Source organism: Pagrus pagrus (genome assembly GCF_965226575.1).
Source record: "Pagrus pagrus genome assembly, chromosome: 12".
In the NCBI taxonomy this organism is placed as follows: Eukaryota; Metazoa; Chordata; class Actinopteri; order Spariformes; family Sparidae; genus Pagrus; species Pagrus pagrus.
In genome coordinates, this window is record NC_140196.1 from 8,714,697 (window position 1) to 8,729,873 (window position 15,177).

The 15,177-nt window shown below is 42.7% G+C and overlaps 1 protein-coding gene across 2 annotated transcripts; it reads right to left on the minus strand.

Annotated features, from left to right (window-relative positions):
* Positions 1-80: 80 nt before the first annotated feature.
* rc3h1b (ring finger and CCCH-type domains 1b) lies at positions 81-14,912 on the minus strand. Of its 2 annotated transcripts, none has more exons than XM_084370130.1 (20): positions 14,750-14,912; positions 12,956-13,382; positions 11,935-12,055; positions 10,167-10,406; positions 9,895-10,070; positions 9,578-9,778; positions 9,304-9,436; positions 8,956-9,074; positions 8,509-8,621; positions 8,131-8,370; positions 7,428-7,639; positions 6,896-7,302; positions 6,622-6,780; positions 6,323-6,478; positions 5,946-6,186; positions 5,754-5,844; positions 5,512-5,608; positions 4,619-4,837; positions 4,330-4,433; positions 81-3,937 (listed from the first exon to the last, which is right to left on the minus strand). In XM_084370130.1, exons 2-20 carry the CDS (start codon positions 13,184-13,186, stop codon positions 3,781-3,783), a joined length of 3,417 nt encoding a protein of 1,138 aa, XP_084226256.1. In that variant the 5' UTR covers positions 13,187-13,382; positions 14,750-14,912; the 3' UTR covers positions 81-3,780. The 2 variants fall into 2 exon arrangements, with proteins under 2 accessions (XP_084226256.1, XP_084226257.1); XM_084370131.1 differs by having other exon boundaries at positions 5,964-6,186; positions 14,750-14,911.
* Positions 14,913-15,177: the final 265 nt, after the last annotated feature.

Genomic DNA, 15,177 nt, shown 5'->3' on the forward strand with positions numbered 1-15,177 from the left:
CTGGTTAATATACATCTACAGCTGAATTTGCTCTTGAACTGGTTGAACGCTGATTAAAATAGAAAACAACGACACAACGATTCTGAGTTAGCAATATCATTTAATCTTTCCCCCTCAGCTTAGAATCACTGTTGTACATAAGTTACACTTTGTTTTCTCAATTTCACAGGTTCATTTTTTTCTCTCTTCAAACTTCCAGTTTGACCTCCCTCTCGTATCAAACGAAAAAAAAAAGCAGATTGTATTATACAAAAATGCAAACCAATTTTCACACAGTGAATTCTCTTACAAAGTCATAAAATGGCGTAATAATGGCTACATCCACATTGGAGGAAGATAATTCTAGACATTCCTTAATGGAGTATAATATACATATAAAAACTTCTTTTTTCTTGCTGAAATCAAACCTGTACCTTAATTTAAGAGATATTTTACAAGGGAGTAATCATATAAAATAGCCATTTGCGAATTTCCCCAGAAAGTCAGGGAATAAAATGTGAGCCTCAAACAGCAGTAACAGAGTTCAGTGGTCAAGGGTGGGAGTGGAGGGGTTAATTATGTAAATGAGGGGGTTGAGGCAGCAGTTCCACTCAGAAACAAAAACACACAGGAGATTGAAATGAACATCTTTGCTATTTACTAAATAGTAAACCACCCCATTCGTCATTGTCATATGTCAGTTCTGCTAAGCTAAAGGCGTTTTAAGGCTCATTCAGACCTGCAGGGGACCCAGCAGGTCGAATCAGCATCGTGATAGTTTTGGTTGACTCGCACTTAGAGAAGTGAAAAACAACGTACTGAATTAACACCGTCAAATGTCGCCAATTCATGGAATTATAACTGCAGAACAAAATTATTGTGTGAATGTCACTCAGATACTCTTATAGCTGTTGACTACACATCAGGTCAGATGATGCTTTAAAGACTGTAAGACTTGTAGGTCAGTAAATTCACTCAACTATTGCAGAAACAAAAAAACAAGAAAGAAAAAAAAAGAAAGCTAGGTCAACTTTTCCTTTAAAAATAATAAAAAATACACATTTTGCGTCAAATCATAAGAGATTTGCATTATTGTAGTTTCATAAGTAATTTTCAAAAACGGGGGGGAAATCTACTAGAGTCCGTCTGTATGACTCTAAGTCATGCCAATTCAGTGTAAATTACTATTTTTGAGATCATCTCATGCTCCTAAAGCAGACAAGGTAAAGGAGCATTGCAAGAGGATTTAAGGCCAACCTTTCATCACACCTTCCTGAATATCCTCTTGTAGGGCAGGGGTGGGGGAAAAAAACCCCAACACTTTTCTAATACCTCAACACTATCACCCAGTACAGCACACTTTGAGGAAAAAAAAAATAGGGTACATTTTCTACAATACAATCTAGCACACACAAAACGTCTCCATAAATTTTCCAAAGTTACAGAATTTTTGTCTTCTTCGGAAGCATAGTCTATAAAGAACATCTTTGTTTGAACACAAAAGATTAAGTGAACACACATCAATGCGCACAGAAGTCCTTCGTCTGGGAAAGGATAAAGTCTGTGTTGGCAACCAGTGGACAGAGAACAAATCAAACAAAAACAAAACAAAAAAAAAAATGCTGATTCTAGTAGAGATCATTTAATATAAATGCTGAGCGAGTAAAATAAGAGGTGGCACATTAATAGTGCTTTAGTATATTAATGTATGTATACATACTCATATGTATAAGTGAGCTGTGTACCTAAACAATAAATGTAGCGAGGAGCAGCCAGAGGCTTGAAGTGTGGTAGGAAAATTTGAAGAAAATAAAGAAAAACCCAAACATCCACTATTCATGGCGCTGACTAACTGGAAGAGATGCCTATCAAATAACCCACAAAACATTTGTGTCTTTATTTATTTGACTCATCAGTTATCAGGGATTTGTCAAACTGTCAGTTTCACAGAACCCCTCGTCTGACCTGAACGACAGCTCAGCGTTAAGCGACTTGCCCCGGAGCGTCTCCTCTATCCTTCAACCGTTCAAACACAAGGACTCACTCGCTCTCAGCAGAGCTGTAAAACTGTAGCCCATCATGCTAATTGTTTACAAAAGGCAAAGAGCTCCGTGTCGAGCATCAGCAGTAAACAACTGACATGATGGAGAAAGAGCAATAATAGTGGCAATGGTGGTGATGATGACATTGAGGTGTGTAAAGGAAAACGTGATAGTGTGAACAGAATATTGTCCGACTCACCAATAAAGATGTTTAAATATACTCACATCTGCTATTTTTGCGGATAGCTATATTTGAAAAGTCTGATGTGTTCACCCCTCAGTAACCAACGCTAATATCCTCAGCTGTAAACATGATTTCAAAAGTACTGTGAAGCTAAAAACGCTACAACAGTTTCCTTTCTACGAGTACAAAAGATAAGTCTGGGTTTTGCTTGGAATTCAACCATTTCATGACAGAGAGGAGGACACGCGTGCAACTCTATAAAGCCTTCACTAGGTAGGCCACACCCCCCAAATCGTAACAACATAAAGCATGAAAAAAATTTAACGAAAAAAAAAAAAAAAACACAAAGGGAAGGCAACTTCATAGAAGTTAGGAGAACAAATGACAAGATAATCCCAATGGGGAGGCCTTTTGTGTGGCCAGATGAGAAGCTCTGAGGAGGGAAATCCTTATTTTACCCTGACAGACAAGTTTTACACTCACCGGACTCCTGAGGCAGAAAGATGTACTCTCTCAGCCTGATCATTTGCATACAACCAGAAAACTCAACTGTTTTTTTTTTTTTGAGCATGCTGCAAACGATTTCATAACATAATCTGCTTGGACTGAATGCAGCCCTGCGGCGCTCGGGGCAAAAGCCGACCGAACCACATCAGGTCACGCCACGACCGAGAGAAGCACGGTAGATTCCCTTATAGAAAACATGTGGAAAGGTCATTATCAAAAAGACTTGTTGCAATCCTTAAAACAGAATGCTTCAATTAAATATAATATACTGCTTTCAAGTATGAAACAGATATATGATGTGTTCATAAAATGCACTAATAAAAATCATACTTCTCGTGGCAGGTGAGGACGTGCATGTGGCGCTAAAGTGATTTCTAAAAAACACCACGCGTTTCTGTTTCAGATGAATACTGGTGGAATACTGTTAATGCTTTTCCCTCCTCAGACCATCTAGATCTGGGCAACCACTCTTTTTTTTTTTTTACGATTCTGGGGGTGAGTACCAAGCGACACACTTCCTACATCATCTTTATAGATCGTCAGATTGTAACAAGAGAGGTTTCCTCAGAGTGCATGTGATGTGCTGCGATAGTGCTTATTGACCTGCTCCTTTGTATCTAACCGTTCGTCTACATGTATGCCAAAAACATCTGATATGAGGAGGATCAGGCAAATACTTAACAAATGTTTTTTGTGTTAATGAAAGATGGAATAGGCCTTTCCTTGCTGAATGAAATTATAATACCACTGTCAACGTCACCACCATTTTCTCTTCCTAATATATCTATTGTGAGCCTTGTTAATCTGTAATCCCAGTACAAAAAAAAGAAAGAAAAAAAAAATTAACACACACAAGAAATGTTATCATATGCCCTGGTTTCCAGGCAAGGAAAGTCATTAAAAAAAGCTCATTCACAGAACAAAAAGAAAGAAAATTCATATCACGGCAGATACTGCTCATCTTCTAAATAGAATGGGTGTGTGTGTGTGTGCCTGTGCATGCTTTTCAAATGAGCATCTTGTGTGTGTATGTGTGTGTGTGTGTGTGTGTGTGTCTGTGTGCACTGCCTAAGAGCAGGAATGGACGACGCCATTCTTCTGCATCTCTGAACCAGTGGCACCAGGATCAGAGCACATGCTCAACGCAGACGTCTTATTGGTCAGTGACAGCATGGACCCGCCCACTGCACTTTCTTGCAGACTGCTGGAGCCGTTTGACACCTCGCTGGATTCAGGAAAGAGAAAAACACAAGTGAGAAGAAGGAACACTGGAGAGAGATCAGGATAACTCATACCCATTAGGGCTGCAACTTGTGACATGTTTCACTATTGATTAATATGCTAATTACTGTCAGGATTAACTGATCACTCTATAAAATGGAAAAAAAGCTTATAACAATTTCTCAGAGATCATAGTGACATCATTCAAATTGCTTCTTTGTCCAACCAACAGTTAAAAATCAAGCAAATCCTCCTATTTAAGAAGCTAAAACCAGAAAATCTTAAACAAATGACTCTGTTGAAAGTTAATCAGTTATCAGAACAGTCTTTTTGATCAACTAATCGAATGATTGTTGCAGCTCTAACGCACATATCGTCAAATATGTGTATAATCACCCAAGAGCCAGCGAGATTTCTTCCAGCTGTGTCTTGTGCTCTGGTTGTCCGTTCTCTGCAGGTTTCATCTTGTACTGCTGAACATCATGGGCTACTTGGTTTTCCTGGTTTGGGGATGAACAAAAACAGGCTTAGTTTGCTGGAGAGACACTCGGCTACATATTCTGTTTTTGTTAAAATGTTGAGCTTATCAGATCCACGGCCTAGATTACTACAACTTTTTTTAAATCAATAATTCCACTTTATCCCAACTTTATCAAAGCATACATTAGCTCCCCACCACCCTTACCAAAGCCATCTCCCGGGTCCTCTTGCCAATCTCTCTCTCCACCTGGTGGAGCTCCAGGCTTAGCTGTTCACTGGATACAGCTGCTGTGCTTGCTCCCCCTGCTGGCCACTTGGCCTGCTGCTGCTGGGCTGCTGCTGCCGCCTGGCTCTGACTGGACTGCACAGGCTGTCCTGCCAACGCGCTGGCCTCCCTCTGCAGCAGCAGAGAGTTACTGGCAGCCTGGAAAGTGAGACAGGAAGTGAAGAAGGATGAGTGTGCATTTCTGGCAATTATCTGAAGAAGTGTGGCACAGTAATGACTATATTTTGAAAGTGACTAGACTAGGATGACTGTCAACCGCTGATTCATTTATCATGTGAAATGAAAGCAGGGACATAAAAAAACTTCTTGATTTCTAATTAATAATTAAAAAAAAATCATAATGTTTTTTAAATGCAGAACTTATCAAGTTGCAATATTTAATCCACTTCTGTACTTTCTAGACCTTTGAAGGTCCTCTTGTTAGACATTGAAATTATATGGTGTAGGAATTACCAGAAAAATTGGTTCCTGACTGGGAAAATTCACATGAACACCCTCTTAAGTTGGGACAACAAGTTGGAAAGCAGTTGAAAATGTTGGTACTTGGCTTTTAAGTTATATACGCAGAACACTACAGACCAAAGTAAATGTTTGGTTGATGGTAAGAAATGTTTTTTTAATCCATGTATTGCACATCATTTTTTTGTTCACATGTAATTTTTGATATGGTTAGTTGCCATCTTCACTGTAGCATCCATTTTGTTTACGCATTACAACTTAAAAGCTCCTAACACATCATATCGAAAGGAGTAAGGACTTCCCAACTCGGGAAATGGGACCACCTAAGAAGCATGTGGATGCATCATACATACCTCCATGCTTCGCATTTGGGTCTGTTGGTTGATCTGCTGGGTGACCTGCTGCAGCTCAATCTTTAACTGTTCTCTGTCTGGGGCTGCCATAGGCAGGCTGTGAGGGTGAAATACAGTGGGAAAAAACTGCTTTAAAATCATCTCAGGGCATAAATTTTCATTTTTACACGTGTATTTCTGATATCTTCCTGAAAGCGGGATTATCATCAAAGAGGAAAAAAACAAAAACACGCAGGCCTTACCGCTCACTTAAGTGTCCCTGAGAGGCAGAGGCAGCCTGGTGGGAGGGGTATGAAGCTCCACCCCATCCTACATGGCCTCCGTATGTGTATTCTGTAGGAGAGATGGTCAAATGGTTGTCAGAAATTTAATTAAACGACACAATTATGTGAAATTACCAAATTGCAAAAAACCCCTGTATCAGTCATTAATACCTTGTTGTGATCTCATACCTGGCATAGCCATATGTTTAGAGTTTGGGTTCTGGGGAGTGGAGGCCATAGCCTGCACAGGGCAGGTGGTCTGGTAGCCAGTCTTTGAGGTGCGGGAAATGGCACCGAAGCGTGATACAGTGGGCTGGGGGCCAAAGGGGATAATGGGGTCATCATCCTTGACTTCTGCACCCCTCCGAGGAGCCTCCAGCGATGGTTCTCTCAGATCCTTAGCTTCCACATTCTGACAGCGGGAGGAAGAGGGATATTAGCGGTTAGAGAGGATGAGGCTACAAGCATTTCACCTGATTCTAATAATAACGTTGTTTAACATTGTATACTGACAGGGTTGCTGACAGATTTTATCCATCTGAACTCACCATCATCTCCATGGCGCCAGGAACCATAACGTCTTTGGGTTTGGCGTCCTTTGTGCCAATGTAGGAGCCAATGGTTTCACAAGACCAGGGAGAGTATTGCCCTGCGTAGTCAGGCTCTCTGCATTTCATCATGTTTTTGGAGCTCTCCTCCCCGTACTGCAAACACAGAATATACACAGAGAAAGTGATGTTACAAATACTTCCAGTACCTCTTTTTAACAATTACACCACAACGTCCATTGCAGTTCCTGATTCTTGAAGCCAGTCGCAGAGATGTATGAAATTCACAAGGTGCTAACCTCTGGAGGATAGTCGCTGGGGAAGGAATGGGAAAGAGTCGGGGAGGCAGCGAATGGTGGAGGGGAGATGACCTTCCTCTCCTCCAGCTGCGATAACAGCTCCTGGCGACGTCGGTGCAGGTAGTCAAGGCTGGGCTGCGAGCCACCATATGATGGTCCCTAAAACACACACACACGCTCAAATATTACTGTTGAACAACTGGCATTTATTTTAGTGGTTTGTAACTAGGATGGCTACACAAAGAGTTAAAGGCAAACTCCTGAAATGACTCACCCTGACATAAGTCCTCATGGGTGGAGGCTGGGCACCTGGTGGATAGTAGCCATCTGGAGGGTATCTATCCCGGGCACTGGGCTCCTGGTGGTAAAGCGAATTAGCCTGTGCTGCTGATGGTGGGGGGACATCCAGAGGGGCAGGGCTCATTCTGACCAGGCCATCCCTCTGAGATGGGTAAGGCTGTGGAGGGGGTGGTGGGCCAGAGTAGGTCCCGTGGCGACCCCGGTCATGGTGTGGAGGATGTGGGTAAGAGAAAGGTTGACCAGAGTGAGGGGCCTGGTATGGGCGCTCTGGAGGGCCGTAGCCAGGGTAGGGGTCCTGGTAAGGGGGCCCTGACTCACTGGGTGGAGGAGGATTACGCATGTAATCCCGAGGAACATACTGCGGCTGCTGGTAGGGGTACCCTGAGAAAAAAAAATGGCAGACTTTTATTAACATCACTTTCCTAAATGATCTCTAAGCACAAAATAAAAAGATGGCAACTTTTCACCAGTCACAAGCGCAGAAGCGCAATTCACTCGACCCATACCTGTGGAGTATTGTGGGGGCTCATACTGAGAAGCAGAGGGTGGTGGGCGAGCGTCGTAGCACATCTCAGGGAGCTGTGGCTGTGGGTACACTGGTGAACCTCTGGCTACCACCGGCATGTGCTTTACCCCAGAGAGGTGGTCTGCTGGCATCCTCGGATGGGCCATGGCATGAGGTGGCAGTTGCATACCAGGTTTGGGCACAGAGTCCATGCTACAGGGACAAATGTTAGCAATCATCATGAGTCATGAGTGATCATCAACCTGCAGACAGTTTTTCCCATAAACCCATTATTCAAATATGATTCTACAGATTCGATAATGACATTCGTCCTGTCCTCGGTAGACTTATCCTGACCCCTTTGCATTGTGCAACCACTGAACTACACCGACTTTATACTGTTTAGTGTTTGCACCGGGTAGAGTTGTCGACAGCTACAGACAAAATATAACACAAAAACATTAACAGAAGTAGAGCAGCAAAAAAATATTTTAGTAGTTGTAGTAGTTGTTCTTGACTCCTCTATGACAGTAAATCTAATATATTTGGGATTTGGACAAAACAAGACATTCCTACAACTAAAGGTCGGTTATTCTCAAAAGTATTTGATTTTTACTCCATATATGGAAACGCAACCAAAACCTAGAGAAAAGAAACTGCCTGTTCTTTGGCTGTCACAGACTTGAATGCACAGCTATACTCACGGATCAGGTGGTGATCCTGGGGCATTGGGACTCCCTCCGTCCATCTTCATGGGTTTACGCAACAGCTCATACGGGACTGTTTCGGTGCCACGGGCAATCAGCTGGGGCAAAGAGGGTGCGCCATTGGTGAGGGGCGAAGGCTTCCTGGTCACTGCTACATCGAGAGGAAGGCCGTCGTCTGGCATGAGCCCTCCTGAGCCGGGGAGGCGAGCTGCCAGACGCTTATTCATCTTACGATACCTGACGAAACAGAAAACAAAGCACAACGTGTTTAAGAGATGCTTAGTGGTGTGGAAACGGTTTCCTTTTTACTTCAATATGTAATTTTTTTAGCTAAAAAGGAGAGACTGCTACATGTTGGTAATTGTCAAGACTCACTTCTCCAGTTCTTCCTGAGAGTGAGCGAAGGTGCAGCTGGCTCCACGAGGACAGCCTCCCTTCTGCTTCATGTCACGACACATGTATGTCTTGTACTTGCTGTGTTGAGGAGGCTAAAAGAGAGACACAGTATTATTGAAACAGAAAGCATTTACCTCTTGTGTCATTACGGTTAAACCCTATTCAAGGATGTTGCCTAGCACAACAACAAACAAAGGTAAACACACAGGTGTTTAAACATGACAGTAAGGACAGAACTGGGTGATACTGATAACATCTATTTCACCACAAAGCTTAGGAACGGCTTCAAAGGGCATCACTACAAGTCTTATCATTGATGTATTAATGATGGTAGTGGTTAGACTATGACCTCCAGTCAGTGTATCCTGGATTAACTCGTAAAGGGACGGGGCCCCATTTTTTCTGTGGTTCATTGCATAAACTGACCTGTTGAGGGTCAGCTCCTTTCTTGCTGTGGTTCTGAATGAAGTCCACCAGGCCATGCACCACTGTTTTCACTGCTACCAGCCCTTTCTCGAGCTGCTCCCATGTGGGAGGGGGAGCATCTGTGGAGAAAATTATGTAGATATGAGAAAAACAGACTTATCAAAATATTTAAATCAAAAATGTTTCCAAAACGAAAAACAAAATGTATTTATACAAGATATACTAGAATAATAGGAGAGATGTTGGAGAAAGAATTGAAAAGATGCAAAGGTCATTGTGTGGATTCCAGCTTGTGACACTGCATCCTTATGTCAATACAAAATATAGATTCCTGAAGTTGTTTCTCACCAGGACTTGGATCAATGTTTGCCAGTAGCTCCAGGTGAGGCCGCAGCCTGTTGAGGTTGGCTGGGTCTCCGGTCCTCTGCAGAGCAATTGTCAGCTCCTGAACACTCTGAGCGAAAGACGCTGGGGTCTGCAGCTGCGCCAGAAGAAGACAAGAACATGCTTTTATATATAAGGAGATAAGAAACTCCAACGTATCGCAGAACACACAAATCATCTACGAAATATACCAGAATATACTATGATATGAAAACAAACAGTTACATCTCTTACACACCTTATCTATGATAGACTGCATGTGTGACTTGTGAGATTGATCTCCATATAACAGAGAGGACCACTGGTCAGGTGCGATGCGCAGCCCACCCTCCATGGCAATCTGAACTATCTGAGAGTCGTGCTCGCGCCGCAGAGCCTCGTAAGTTCTGAACTCCTCTTTAAGCTGCATCAGGGATGAGTCCTCATCACGTTTGGTAACCTATGTAGACACAGGAGGAGATAAAGAGTTATTTTTGTGTTAGCTTTGTCCTCTGCCTTCTTCTGCAGAGAGCTTTTCATGACATGCAAACTGACAAACTTCAACCAGCAACATACCTTGAAGCAGGAGGCCCTGTAGAGGAGCTGCACCACATGGCCAATGCTAGTTTTAGAGGCCTGTGGGAAGCGCGGCTCAAGCCTCTGGACTACAAAGAGAACCAACACCTTCCTGGACAGAGCAGAACCATCCTCTAGAGCGAGAAGGACCAACTTAAGAGCTTCCTCCTGCATGGCTGGGAGAGGACAGGCATAAAAAAAACATCAGTGACAGTTGAAAGAGAGGTCTCGTCTCACTTTGCAGTTAAGGAAAGGTAAGGAAAACGACATACCTGGCCCGAGAAACTGACATCCTCGTGCACGGACAGCAGCCCACAGATTGGAGGAGAGCTGCTGTGGATTCTGGTGCTGCAAGATGAGTTCGGTGACAGTTCGCTCGCCCAGAGAGCGGGCAGCTCTCATGGCTCTAACACGGCCCTCCTCCTCCACCAGCTGGCAGTGGACCAGAGTTACCAGTTTCCTCTGCATGGGCCGACTTAGCATGCTCTGGGCTGTGCTGCTCAGACCCACACCTGGTGAGAGGTTAGAGATGACAACTGGTAAACCGAGAGGATATACACTGAAAACACAGCTCACAGCTCTGGCTACACAGATAATGCCCATATTACAAACAGATTTGTGAGAAGATCAAGTTCTTTGTAAGACATAATCCTCTTTGTTGATACCAAAATGTGTCAGGCTACGTTTAAAGAACGCTGCATGTGTCACGTGATGCGTGCGGTCCAATAAAGCTTGTGGGTTCAACAGAGTAAGTCTGTTATTTTTTAAATGTTGTCATTGAATTAAGACGGGCGGAGCGAGAAAATCAGCAGCAATTCAGAGTGACAGGATTATTTTGTTTGATTTAATTTCCTAACGTTTAAATAAACAATGATTAAAACACTTCATTTACTCAGTAATGATGAGAAATGAGCCTTTTTCAATGGTTTCAATTACAAGTACATTTTGCATCAAGCTTTTAATTCAGTCAACTATATTCAGTTAATATGGTCAGTGAAAAATCAAGGAAATTGCTTAAAATTGGCACCCAAACAAAGAGAAATCAAGGACAGCACCACCATGAACCTTTTTAATGTTGCCACACGAGCATATTGTGCTTTATTTGCGATATTTGCAGAACAATTAATGCAGTTTTAATGCAATTCTGCCCACAGACACCAAGGTTAGGGTCTTTAACATTTTATTTCAATGTCCTGTTATCATTTTATTTCAGGTGAACAACTTAGCAAGAGCTCCTTTTAACCCTCTCTTCTCTTTGAAAATATAATCTAAATTTTGTAGTAACTATTAATTTTTGTGGGAAAAGTGGCTCCATCAAGACAGTACTATCCCTATGAAACAGCCATTTATGAGAACTAGTGATGAGAAATGTCTCTGTAACATATTAACAGAAACAGTAGTTCTGCTTTTTCTATTTACAATGACAATTGATCTGGCAACAGTCCAACTCGAGCAACAAAAACTATTCACAGCCTTATCAAACATCTAATATCTTTGTTTATCCCACGCATGACATGAATCACAGAATAGTAGAGGATCACACACGCTAGTTTTGATATTTTCAACTGATGACAGTCAGAAATGTAAATTATCTGACACATCTGCCATCTGTAACAGCGTATCGTCCGTTTATGGCCTAGTGATATCATATCCACAGCTTCATGAGGGGAAGTTTTGACCGAACTCCGGGTTCATCACTTGTCAGGCTGATGTTTTTTAAAAATGTTTGTCCTTATAGAAATTACTGACTACTGTTTTGTATAACTTTAGCTTTCCATCCCTTTCTTGTTCCTTGTGTGACATTGACGCGCAGAAAGCACAAACTCACGCAGCATGTTTATAAAAAGGGAACAAGGCGACCATCAACATTCACCTCGCAGCAGCATGCTCACATCTCAAACCACATGGAACCGCCAAGAATATCGGGGACCAGACTTCCCGTGTTAAAAACAACTTTCCGAGTTTCATTTAAAGGGCAACAAGAGTGTCAACAGATAATAATAGAGGTGTAACAAGCATGTGTTTGTGTGTGTGTTGTACCTCTGGTGTTGCTGAGAGGTTTGAGGTAGAGGGCCAGCTCCTCCACACACTGCCTGGCCTCCTCATAATGCTGCGAGTCCTCTGGACTGGTAATCAAGGCAACTGGCTGAGCCTTAGGAACCTGCAGGAGAACAGAGAGGGGGAGTAATTAGACGAATATCGCATCACAATAGCTGGAACAAAGAAATAGGACTGATGCATAAAAAAATAAATAAAAAAAAACATTTGACAACTATTGCATTGTACCGAAGGCATATGCCACATTTTTTGTAGGTCAACACTGAACTTCACATAATCACAATATAACATATAGCCATGACACCTGAGAGAAGCATTTATCTAATTATCAGGGCTTCGGGGTGCGACTAATGTGATGAGTAACTACATTAAGTCATATTATTGGGTGCACCAGTGCAACCGGTATGAAAAGTTAGTCTGGAGCCTCCATTATGTTTCTATTTAAATGCTCACGCTGTGCCAATTTAGAAAAAAATCAACATTCATTCAAACTAACCAAATAAGTCTACCATCTTGACTTCAGACCCTGAGAGATATTCAATGCACTCAGCTATGAGACAAGACATCACAGCCATGACTGTATCAGACAGCTCACAGTCGATGCACTGACATTATCCATTATCATGCACTGTATGGCTGGAAACTTGGCCAACAAACCCAATACGCCATTAGCTGTGCCTCACCCTGTTGGTCAAACACCACCTCGGAGAATTACAGCTTCACTGATCTGTTCCTCAGTAAACCAGCAGAATTAAAGTCATTGCTCAACGCCTGAAGCGTGACTCATAATAGGAATCTCCTCGCTGTGCGCATCATGCAACAGCACTTGCCCAACACTCTACTAAAGTCCATAAACAGTAATTACAGAAAGCATCGCAGTGTCGACTCATGAATGGTATATTAAAACTATACAAACACACACATGAGCTGGTGCCCAAGAGGAGCTTTGCATAGATGTCGTTATCTAATAAAATACACAAATAAACAAAGACACAAGTCTCACCTGGCCTCCCACCAGCTGCAACAGGGCCGTGTTGACAGGTAGCTGCTCGATGTCTGTGCTGATGGCCGTCTGGTCAAACGGACAGGCCTTACGGTGCAACTTGTTCAGGCACATCTTGCAGACCGTGTGTCCGCAGCCCAAGCTGATGGGCCTGCGGACAGTCTCCTCGAATGTCTGCGTGCAGATCGGGCACAGCAGGAACTCTGTCCATTGTGGTGCTTGGACTGGCATGATTATATGTTCGATGGGACACGTGTGTGTGTGTAAATGTATGTAAGTTTTAACACAGAGAAAAAAAGAAATCAAATAATATATATATATTTATATATGGAAGATTCCACTGGAATCAAAATGTTTTCTTCCGAACTCAATCGTTCTTAAATGTTCTCACACATTGTGGATTTTGGATCACATCGCGTGATGAATACTGGAAAAAGAGAGAGAAAAAAGGGGATTAACAATGAATTCAGCACATCTGAAGAGTCACAATGCAGTTTTAAATGCTTATTATCTCACATTACAACACAATTTAACTATATATATATATAACTACATAAAGATGGCTTTGTTGTGTATGAGTGCATCTGCAGCTGAGATGGGCAGTAAAGGCCAGTGGAAGTGCAAAGTAGGATTTTGGGAGGACTACTGATACTCGACTACGTTACAAATCAAAAATCTATTATCTCAAGTCTATTTAGCTTTGACTACCCGTCGGTACGCGTTGTTCAACCGTAACACAAAACCAACTAAATATGAAATCAGACGTGACACAGCACCTATTTGTAAAATACAGAGGAAACAAGCGACGGAGAAGGATCAAAACAACTGCTGTGTGGCCTACTTACAAGAGCTGGTTACCACTATGACTATGGACAAAGGGTCCTGAAGAGGCTAACAACCAAGTCCCTCTGCGCTATCTAACTTATCATGAAGCTAACGCTTGCTAACACAGTTGGGCAAAATTATGCTTCCGGAATTAATTGTATTTCTGGTATTAAAGATTGTTATCATGACTGTGATCACCTTGTTTTTTTACTCTACGCGCATTTTTAATGTTTTGTCAGGAATAAGGCGATACGTTAGCTAACTCGATAATTGTAGGTAACGTTAGCTTACTTTTAGCAAGCTAAGCTATGGGTGGCTAGTTTGCTAGGTTAGCTAGCGAGCAAACGTCGTCTGATTTAAAAAAAACAACAAAAAAACACACACAGTTGCTAAATTATCGAAAACTATCCACTGGTTGGTCATGAAACCGCTATTATTGCTAAAGTTACCGTGATAAATAACTCACAACACTGCCGAGAACATTAGGTACCATCTCATGTATTGGTTTAAGAAACGATAGCTACAGAAGAAGCACAGTGACACTGGAAAGTGGAGCCATTTGACTCTCAACGGCGAGATTATGTAACGCTAGCATCCGAAACTACCCAGCAACCCAACTGCCTTCACCATATGTTTATTTTCACCAGACTCACTGACGCTAATTTTTTACTTGTGTCCAAATGCTCAGGCTCATCGCACAATTGTGTTTTGGACACGTTTTCCGAGACGAAGCTAACTCTTGTCGTCGGACTGAGCACAGAAGGCTAGCAAGCCCTAGCGAACAGACCGTACTCCTCCCTCTAGTAGCCGTTAGCTTGTTAGCGAGCGAGCTAGCTAGCTACCATTTCGCGTTAGCCACAACTAGCTATCCATAGCTATGCGTCATTAAACGTGACTTAAACAAAATATGCAACTTCTACTCGTAGTTTCCGTCGGAACAAACAGATCATTGTTGTCGATGCTACTCACTCATTCCAAAAGACTTGGAAGATTTTCATCTTTCTGTAGGAAATTGTTGCGATATTTTCTTGCCATGTCGACTGTGCAGCTTAGCTGCTGCCGAGGTTTGGGGAGGGTGTCAACTCGAAAACAGTCTCGCTAGCCGGTTACAGCTAGCTGGGCGAGATGTGTGTGCGTGTGCGTGTGCGTGCGCGTGCGTGTGTGTGTGTGTGTGAGTGAGGGGGAGAGTGTGGACAGCGCCCTCTGCTGGCAACACGCGCAGCCACACGACACACACAACTGAGCAGCATCTGCCAGAGTCTGATCACATCTGGGGGGGATTGTGACAACTGGCAAGCAGAGCATTGTCCCCAATTAGGCTGCTGTGCACGATCGCACATGTGTGTGTGTGCGTGTGTGCACATGCATGAAAGTGTGTGTGTCTGAGAGAGAGAGAG

Bases quoted from the DNA above. Each gene is read 5' to 3' on its own strand.
- rc3h1b (XM_084370130.1), bottom strand. From the start codon at position 13,186: ATGCCAGTCCAAGCACCACAATGGACAGAGTTCCTGCTGTGCCCGATC. The intron at 5,609-5,753 runs GTAAGGCCTGCG...TCACCCTCACAG, and splicing joins CAGGGACACTTAAGTGAGCG to CCTGCCTATGGCAGCCCCAG. The intron at 3,938-4,329 runs GTGATTATACAC...TCCTGAATCCAG, and splicing joins GAAATCTCGCTGGCTCTTGG to CGAGGTGTCAAACGGCTCCA.